The 10,367-nt window shown below is 44.6% G+C and overlaps 1 protein-coding gene across 2 annotated transcripts in view; it reads left to right on the top strand.

Moving 5' to 3' along the window:
* Positions 1–2,511, top strand: part of WASHC5 (WASH complex subunit 5) — a 44,631-nt gene extending 42,120 nt beyond the window's left edge. For both annotated transcript variants that reach the window (XM_075920151.2, XM_075920150.2), the window contains exon 29: positions 2,122–2,511. In XM_075920151.2, the coding sequence (XP_075776266.1) occupies positions 2,122–2,178 (57 nt within the window). In that variant the 3' untranslated portion in view covers positions 2,179–2,511. The remainder of the gene's footprint in view (positions 1–2,121) is intronic.
* The last annotated feature ends 7,856 nt before the right edge of the window (positions 2,512–10,367 follow it).

Here is a 10,367-nt window from a genome sequence, read left to right on the forward strand (position 1 = left end):
CTGGCATCAGCTGTGGTAGGAGTCTGGAATTGGGAGACAGCTGGTATAAGTTAGTGCATCCCAAGAGTTGTTCTAGTTTAACCAATAGATGCTTTTCCTGTTTTGGGGGACTAGCCTTCACGTGTGTTTTCATCTGTACAACAGGTAATCCTCACGTGATCCCTCCCCATCATCCATTTCCAGAGAAAGACTAGGGATACCATTCCTACCCATCTTGGCTAATAGCTAGGGCTCGACAAATAATGCAATCTACTCGCCCGTGGCGAATAGATTGCAACCTGGAAGAGCTGGGTTCGGGTGATCTGCACATGCGCAGAACGATCTACATATGCGCAGATCACTGAATTTATCTAGCTCTTTTTTGAACCTTGTTGAAGTCGTAGTCTTCACAAAATCCTCTGGCAAGGAGTTCTTAAGGTTGACTGTACACTGAGTGAAGAAAAACGTCCTTTTGTTTGTTTTATATTATGCGTAGGGGGGGATTATGCTTAGCAGTTTCGCCACATCTGTTCACTCAGAACCAGGGCATCTCTCTGTCGAAACTGACTAGTTAGCCTTGCCAAATAAGTGCATCAAGTCCTCATCAGTGCTCTGCACAAGGCCTCTGAAAGGACATAGAAAAGGGGAAAAACAATCTGTGAATAGGTTACTGTAAATCCTTTCGGTCTGTACAATCTACAAATTGCTTGATTAGCGACAGCGTGTGTCAGTCTCATTGCTTTATACCATTGCTCCTATCTCTGTCGTGTCATCCCCACACTGCAGGTTCATTTAGCTACTATTTAACCTTCCTGTAAAATTCGGGACAAGAATTCACTTTCTGCTCATACAATCTTGTAGAAATTGAGTTTGTCAGAGAGATGTTTGTTTTTTGAAAAAACCCAGAGAGGGGTGGTCTTGGGATATTTTGCACTTTGAAATGAGGGCGGATAACTTTGGTGATATTTTGGGTTCTGAATCAAGAGGTGTGGGTTTGGGTGGTTTCTATCTTTAGCAAAACAAGTTCTCCAGTAACAAATGTTACATAAAGCAATGAAGCCTCCTTCTCAATATCTTGATATCAATAAACTAAAGTTTTGCATGCAAGGCAGCTGTGACAATTTGGGCTTATAAAGTTAACTTAGCAGTTTACTATGACTCTAATAATTTATTCATCACATGATACACTTCTTCATCTGAATACAAGTTGAATATGTAATACCGTTTGCTATAAATTGCTAACCAATACCTTTGAGTAAAAGAAAGAGCCCTGCAAATCCATAGATATCCACTTTGTATTAGTGCGTATCCACATCTGTGAGTGGTAATGTGGCTGTCCACAGCTCATTTTTGCGGCTATGGATGTGGATACAAACTTTGTATCTAGCACCCTGCAGATTTGCAGATATCCACATATATCCACAGCTCATTTTTGCAGATACAGATGCAAACACAAATTTTGTATCCAGGCAGGGTTCTAAAGATAGAAAATATTCTGCTCCAGATTCCCTCCTGTTGTTTGTCACTTTACATCACCTGGCTGCACTGATGTATATGACTGTAGTGACGAGACAGCTGGTATAAGTTAGTGCATTCCAGGAGTTGTTCTAATTTAAGCTAGAGCTATTTACAGTTCACTGACACTGTGTCCAAACCAATATGCCAAACAGATATCTATAGGAAAAAATCTGGGTATATGTATAGTAGAACCCTGTGGGCATGTCTACACTACAGAGAAAATTGACCCTCCAGAGGTCGAGCTTCTAGAGTTCAATTTAGTGGGTCTAGTGTAGACCACCAAGTCGAACGCTGAGGGCAGCCCCCACCAGTGTCTTGTACACTCATTCTACGAGGAGTAAGGGAAGCCTACGGGAGCATGTGCTCCCATCAGCCTGCTTAAGGTAAGCTGAATCTATCATAGCTAGATAATGTACCTTGAGCCGACCTGCCTGGTCTATTTAGATCAAGCCTTCTAGTCCGCATTGAGCATTTACTTAGTGGGGAGACATACACAGGCATACACCCCTACCTACCAACTTACACCTATATGTCGCATCTACGGGCAGTGTTGTTTGCTATGTTTGTGGCTGGGCTGAATATTGCTATGGAATGCTTAAGAGTTACTGTTCTCTCTTTCTTTAGGTTGTGGAAGCACATGTGCCTAATTTCATTTTTGACGAATTCAGAACAGTTCTGTAAATGTGGAAATAAGAATGAGCCTTGCAATCACAAAACAAGTGAACTTGTGGAGGAAAAAATTGCACTTCACAACAGAGTGTTTTCTGTGTCTTGGAAAATAACCACAAAGCTCTGAATAAAATGTAACTGTCAGCACTAGTCCATGTAACTAACCTTGTTTAAATCATGATATCATATGCAATTTCTGTTATATCCGAGCAGCACACATTTTGTACTGCACATAATAAATGCTGTATGTAATTGTTTATGTAAAAAATCATTTTGTTTTGTGTTCTAAAGAACTATTTGTGGAAGTTTGACTTTTGTATCATAAATAAAATAATATGGAAAGCAGTTGGGTTAGAGGTTTTCATGCATGATGCACAAAAGTCAACTTCCTCACCCAGTGTCATCTAGAAGATGAACACACACTACCTCAATATTTCGAATTAAAGCTCCTAATACGAACTACCATTAGACATCATTGCAGGAGGAATAATGGTAGCTCAAATTAGGAGCTTTAATTCAAACTACCTAGTCCATGCTGCGTGTAGCCACGGGCAGATAGTTCGAACTACGGGGCATTTAAAAATGGCAGCGCCCGGGAACATGCAAATGAAGCCCGGGATATTTAAATCCCAGGCTTCATTTGCAAGTTCGAATGCCTACATTAGCCACCCTAGTTCGAACTAGGGTGGCAGTGTAGATATGCTCTAATTGCCATGATCACCTTTAGAGCCCTTTTTAAATATGGGCATCACATTAGCGATCTTCCAGTCATTAGGTAGGGAAGCTGATTTAAGGGATAGGTTAGAAACCACAGGTAATAGTTCCGCAATTTCCCATTTAAGTTCTTTCAGAACTCTTGGGTGAATGACATTTGGTCCCGGTGACATGTAACCGGCCACCATCTGGCCCCTGCCCACACTTACCAACATCTGCAGCCAGTACCAGTTAGAAATGGGATGAAGGGGTGAGGGCACTGCTGGCTGAGAGCTAGTATGTAGCGAGGGCTGAGTTGATGGACTAGCGAGGGGACCAGCTGGCCCCATGCGCTGTATCTTTGTCCTGCCACCAGCCTTGTACACTCACCCCATTGTCAGCCCCTGGTATCTCCTACTCCCTTCCTCACAGCAGGTGGGCAAGGATCCAGCCAGCCATCAGCAGTGCCATGTGGGGGGAGACACAAAATAGGGGACAATTTGCCCATTTTTAAGAAAAAGTCGGGAGACCTTTAAAAACAGGACACCTGGTCACCCTATTACAGGGTGATGACAGGAGAAAAACAAGGGGAGACACTAGAGATCCTGGGCATCAGTCCAGTCTGGCAGTGCATCTTGGGTGCCCCTGGTTGGCTTTGGCACCTGTAAGCTTTCCTCAGCAAATCCTTTTAGTGCCCCTTTTCAGCCTTTCTACATAACTCACAGACAAGCTAAAGCTTCCTGCCTTCATCCCAGTGCAAAGTCAAATGCCCCAGCACTCTTGACCCATGATGATGATGATGGGCGATCACTCATTGCCGAGTATGGTCATCTTCCTTGGGAGTTGTGGACCCTTAGGTGGCTGATCAGGCTGATCCTTGAACCACAAGCTCTGTTACAATGAGGACAGATGTTTCCAGGTACAACAGGAGGCTGTTGACCATGACTAGAAGCCATTCTCCCCTTCCTCCTACACCTCTTCTGCTCCTCAGCATGTCAGTGGGCAAATTCAAAATGCAGGGAGCCAGGACTTGTCTCCATTTTGAGCGATACTGGGCGAGTGTCTCCCAAGTGTCAATGTCAATGTTGCACTTCTTTACGTTATCCTTTAGCAAGACCTTATAATGCTTCCATTGTCCTCCCACATTACGGTATCCTCCTTTCAGCTGAGAAAACTGGACCTATTTTGGGAGGTGATGGTCTGGCATCCGAACAACGTGACCAGTCCAGCGAAGATGCTGATGGATGATCATTGTCTCAATACTGGTGGTCTTTGCCTCTTCCAGAACACTGATGTTAGTGCACCAGTCCTTCCATTTGATCTTCAAGATCTTGCAGAGGCAGCGTTGGTGTGACGGCGCGTTGGGGGTTCCCCGTCTCCTGCAGCCCGAAATGGCACAAACAGACTGCACCAGCCAGTGGAATTGAGGGTGGTTTATTGCTCCTCCAGCACAGTGCAGCACAGATGTAATCTGGTTACAGGAACTGGGGGCTAAGAGGCCTCAATGCCCCCCTTGAGATAGGGGAGTCCCAGCCCCCTCCCCAGCTCCTTCCCTGCCTTCCAGCCAGGAACTAACTAACCTCTTCCAGCCCTGCCCCCCAGCCAGGGCAGCATTCCACCTTCCTTTGTTCCTCTCCATGGGGGGTGTCTGGCCACTGGTTCAACAAGTTTGGCATTACCTTTGCATAGTGAGGTTTTCCCTGCTGGGTCTTGCTCCAGACAGCAGGGGTCACCACAGCCCAGCAAGTACCCCCACTACGTCACAGTGATCTTGCAGAGGCAGCGTTGGTGATACTGCTCAAGGACTTTCAAGTGATGTCTGTAGATTGTCCAGGTTTCAGACCCATATAATAGTCTTCAGACTCATACAATGACAGCTTGATAGACTAGAAGTCTGGTGTCTGTTCATGTCATGATCTCCAAAAACCCTGCAGTGGCACAGCTCAGATGATGTTTGATTTCTACATCAATATCTGCCCTGGATGAAAGATAACTTCCACAGTAGGGAAAATGATCAACGTTCTCCAGTGGTGTCTCCATTGATTTTAATAGATGGGCATATGGTACCTCATTTGGAGAGGGCTGATGGAGCACTTTGGTTTTCTTGATGTTGGGGGGTGAGACCAAAACACGCATAAGCATCAGCAAACACATTCAAGACAGCCTGAAGATCTTTCTCAGAGTGGGCAAAAACTGCATTGTTATTAGCAGTCTGAAGTTCCACGATAGAGGTGGTGAAAATCTTATTCTTAGTTTTCAGTCTGCTAAGCCTAAACAGCTTTCCATGCATTCTGTAGATGATTTCAATGCCAGCTGGGAGCTTCCCAGCAATTAGGTCAAAAATGACTGCACTAAAGACTGCAAACATGGTTGGGGTGATGATACAGTCCTGTTTGACTCCTGTTTGTACTTTGTAAGGTTCACTCTGGGAGCCAGAGCTGCTCAGAACAGTCACTTTCCTGTTGGGCCTGGGGGCAGGGGAGTGGCAAGGAGTCCATGGGCCGGTACTTCCTGCTGGGTGGGCAAGATCCAGCCCGTGGCTTTCTTGCCTACCCCTGTCCTGTGGCTTAGGATCCACAATTATTCTTTCAGCCAGCTTTCTTTCTCCAAAAGACCTTTACTCCACATGCTTATTTTACTAGAAGAACATTTTATGGGGCTCTCAAAAGCACCGTTAGCTTCCATTATGGAAAAAGGTCATCTCTGATTAAGAGCATCCACTGTACTACACCACTAAGAAATTAGTACAGTGTTAGTAAAATTTACTAAGGAAGCGTAGACTCACCTGTAGACCCTTCTATTATACTTCTGGTAATGCTAAGTTTTAACGTAAGGGGCTACAGCAGACAGAAAGAAAGATTTCTAAATAACACTCAGTAGGCATAAGAATGACGATGATGATGGTAACTGAATCAGCGACAGGTCTTCTTTGCATTAAGTATACACAACAGGTAACTGGCTGAAGATGGAGTTTTCAGACAGATGAAAAACCATAGAGCTAACAGCTTGTGTTCCTTTAAACAGCCCATATCACATTCTGTTGGACTACAGGGGGGGAAAGGAGGTATAAGGATCTTGCACAAAAGAGGTTTTTTTGTGTGAAACGGACCTGTCTACGCTGTTTGCTTTTGCACAAAAACTCTTGCGCAAAAAGCAATGGCAGAGAATATGCAAATGACTGCATGACAAATGCTAATGAGCACTTCATTAGCATACTCTCTGCGAGCAAAAGCCTACAGTGTAGACATAGCCCCAGGGTATGTCTACACAGCAGCATTGTTTCAGAATAACTAATGTTATTCCAAAATAACAAAAAGCACGTCTACACATTATTTCAAAATAATGTCACGCTGGAGGACTTCTTACTCTGACTCATGGTAACCCTCATTTCACAAGGAATGAGGGAAGTTGAAGGAAGAGTGTTCTTCCTTCAACTTCCTGCTGTTTACACAGCACCAAAAGCCGAGTTAAGCTATTTTGACTTCACCTACGCAATTAATGTAGCTGAAGTTGTGTTGCTTAATTCGACTTTAGCCCTGCTATGTAGACGAACCCACCAGAGCATGTTTCTTTAGCACCACAGACCAAAAATGGAGAAACAGTGGAAACCCAACTTCTACAATGTGGGGGGGATTACTGAATCTGTGGGTCCAACTTCAAAAAGATCTCACTAAACTAAGTGATTGGACAACAAAATGGCAAATGAAATTTAATGTTGATAAATGTAAAGTAATGCACATTGGAAAAAATAACTATACATTGTGATGGGGCGAACAAGCCCCACACTAAAGGGCTGAGAGTAGCCCAGGTCCACCTGGCTGAAAGGGCCCCGCCCTTACAGTCCTGCTGGGCATGCTCCCTGCTGGGCCAGTATATAAAGCAGGCAGTGGCCCAGCAGAGGGGGGGAGCAGCTAGAGGTCATGAGGAGCCAGGCTGCAAATCCAGTGTTCCTGCGGCATCTCGGACTCAACTGAAGGCTAGCGGGGGACCCCGCAGAGTAATGGGCACACCTACCCTGCCAACTCCAGCCCCGGTAAGGACCGCCGCACAGACGGACAGGCTAGGAAAGGGGGGTGCTAGGGTGGTAGGAAACAGCCCAGGGCAGAGGTTTCCTAATCCAGCTTGGTGCATAGCGGCTGGATTCCCCACCAAGCCGGCAGGACCTAGAGTCCCTGCCCACAGGGCCCTGGGCCGGGACCCGGTGGAGAGGGAGGGGCCGGGTCCCCCTACTACCTCTTGCCGCACCTGGGGAGTCACTCAGGCCTGGAGAGGCTTTTCCCCAGAACTAGGCCTGGGTACTGTATATGCCCTGAGAGCAGGGCCGAGACTTTTGGGATTTTGGGTACCGTATATGCCCTGAGGGAAGGGCCGGGACCAAGACACGGGCCAGTAGAAGGGGGCCGCAACCCCCGTGAGGGACGCCCCCCCTGACATACATACAGTATGATAGGGACTAATTTAGCTACAACTACTCAAGAGAGAGATCTTGGCCTCATTGTGAATAGTTGTCTGAAAACATCCACTCAATGTGCAGCGGCAGTCAAGCAAACAATATTAGAAATTATTAAAAAAGGGCTAGAGAATAAGATGGAGAATGTCTTATTGCCTCTATATAAAACCAGGATATGCTCACATCTTGAATACTGCATATATATGTGGTCACCTCATCTCAAAAAAAGATATATTGGCATTGGAAAAGGTTGTAAGAAGGACAACAAAAATTATTAGGGTTTTGGAACAGGTTCCATATGACGGGAGATTAAAAAGACTTGAACTTTTCATCTTAGAAAAGAGGAGACTAAGGGGGGATATGATAGAGGTCTATAAAATCATGACTAGTATGGAAAAAGTGTTTAAGGAAAAGTTATTTACTTGTTCCCATAATATAAGAACTAGGGGTCACCAAATAAAACTAATAGGTAGCAGGTTTAGAACAAAGAAAAGGAAGTTTTTCTTCACCCAGCACACAATCTGTGGTACTCCTTGACAGAGGATGTTGTGAAGACTAGGACTTTAACAGGGTTAAAAAAAACCACTAGATAAATTCACAGAGGTTAGGTCCATCAATGGCTATTAGCCAGGATAGGTAGGAATGGTGTCCTTAGCCTCTGTTTGTCTGGAAATGGATGGCAGACTAGGGATCATGTGATGATTACTTGTTGTGTTCACTTCCTCTGGGGCACTTGGCATTGGCAACTGTTGGCAGACAAAATACTGGCCTATATGGACCATTGGTCTGACCCAGGATGGCCGTTCTTATGTTCACCGTTCTTCAGGGCATAGGATCTCAAGCCCCCAGTTATACTGGAAACAACCCTAGAAGAGATGGCTTAAAAGCAAGTATTTATACTATGGATTTTCCTTTGAACTAGACCAGAATTCAGATAAACTTCATGAACATTTTTTAATAACGAAGAGAAGAACAGTAACAATTTTTAGTGTTTTTTTTAATTCTACTGTTCCTAGATTATGAGAGAGCAAGGCGGGTTAGGTAATATTGCTTGTTGTACTAGCCTCTGTTGCATGAAAGATACACATTTTTAGCTACACAGAGTTTTGCGTCAGTTCCAGAGATGGCAGGACAATGTCTGAGCTAAATACATATGAAGAGAGGTTGATTACCAAAAGTGGTAGGGCTTGTTGGAGGCAGTCACTTGTAATTAATTGGGCTACTGAAAGTTATTTTTTTAAGCATAAAGGGCTTGAAGAGGAAATTTAAGTTAATCAACGTGTTACAATTTGTTGCAAAAAACCATTAAAAAGTGTTCCTGTTAAATCCATGTGTTTTGATTTCTAGCCATGGTATTAATATTAGTTCCCAGGCTCACCTTTTGAAGATTTTGTGCAATGCTGACCCAACAGATACCACTTAAGGAAAACTTTCTGCCAGAGGTACTTGGGGCAAGCCCACACTTACATTGGAATGAACATAAGCAAGCACTCAAAGAATATTAATTATGTCTATACACTAATTACAAATGTATTTTAACCTATAATTAAAAGATACCACTGTCATAAATATATCCCTTCTGCATCAGTCGGCAACCAGAAGGGCCAGGTTCAGTATCTTGGGAAGTTCTTTCAACAAAGTGACTAAAACTGGCTCGAGCTCCCTCCCAGTAAACTGGGAAAAGTCCAACCTATCCACTGGGCGCCTTTAGAGGCAATTCTTCCCCTCTTGCAAGCACTGAGTTGGAGATAGAAACAGTCTGTTTAACAATAGTACTCTAGTGTCAACCCACAGGACCACACATAAACAAAGAAAACCCATAACATGAAAGAAACCTGTAAGCAAGGTACCAGCCCCGGAGTCTACAGGGTAAAGTCTTTTGCCTAAAGGTCTTTAGTCCAAATCCATTTAAAAAATCCAACTTACAGCTCTGTCTAGTCAATGCAGACCCAGACACATCACCCTGATGTCTTCACTCATTGAGCATGAGGCAATGCCACCCATGTGCTGCTTCTGATGTCCACTTGCTCCTGCCAGCAGCCCAGCTGGTTGCCTGCCGCTACTCCTGCCAGCTGCCCCGCTGGCCACCTGCTGTTGCTCCTGCCACCCACCCCACTGGCTGGCCTGCTGCCCTGCTGGCCACCCCACTGGTCACTTGCTGCTGCTCCAGCCAGCCTGCTGTTGACCTGCTCCTGCCAGCCGCCCCGCTGTCCGCCTGCCACTGCTCCTATCATGATGGGTCTGGCTCTGGGCCAAACCTAATGATTTCAGCTCTTTGTCAGTTTCTTAGTGACTTCAGCTTTTGGCCACCACCTAGGCTGGCCAAAAGATTCCAGCTTCCACTGGAATAATATTTCAAAATAATAAAGAGACTCATCCGAGACCCTTTATAATGACAGTGTCTCTCCTGCAAGCACTGGTGGTCATATTTTACAATTTCTACATTTAGGGTTAACATGGTTTGTGACCATGGGATTTAAGTATTGTTTGATCCAATGTATGAAGAACTGTTCACTAGCATTTGAATGTGGTTTAGGAAAGAACAATGTTAAGTACCAGGTAGCTATGTTAGTCTGTTTCATCAAAAACAATAAGGAATCCTGTGCTACCTTAAAGACTAACAAGTTTATTTGGGCATAAGATTTCATGGGCTGCAGTTAACTTCTGTGTCTTTAAGGTGCCAGATAATTCCTTGTTTTTAATGGTAAGTACATTATTTGGTTAGGGTGATACTGTAAAACCTCTTTAGACAAACATTGTGGAAGCAGCATAGGGCCACTTGTTCTCTGAAAACCTGCATATACAAGGGCACTAGCAATAAGACCTTCAGCTTGGCAGTCTTCTGGCACAGGAGAGACAGACAATACATTGCCACAGGCTCAAATAGAGGCTCTCTAAGGCCAGTCAACACAGTGTTACGGTCCCAGGAAGAACTGTCTCTTACACAGGCTGTGTCTACACTGGCATGATCTCGCGCAAAAGCAGCTGCTCTTGCGCAGAAAACTTGCTGCTTGTCTATACTGGCTGCATGTTCTTGCGCAAGTAAACTGACGTTCTA

Source organism: Pelodiscus sinensis, chromosome 2, assembly GCF_052426305.1.
Source record: "Pelodiscus sinensis isolate ZL-2025 chromosome 2, ASM5242630v1, whole genome shotgun sequence".
Lineage (NCBI taxonomy): Eukaryota > Metazoa > Chordata > Testudines > Trionychidae > Pelodiscus > Pelodiscus sinensis.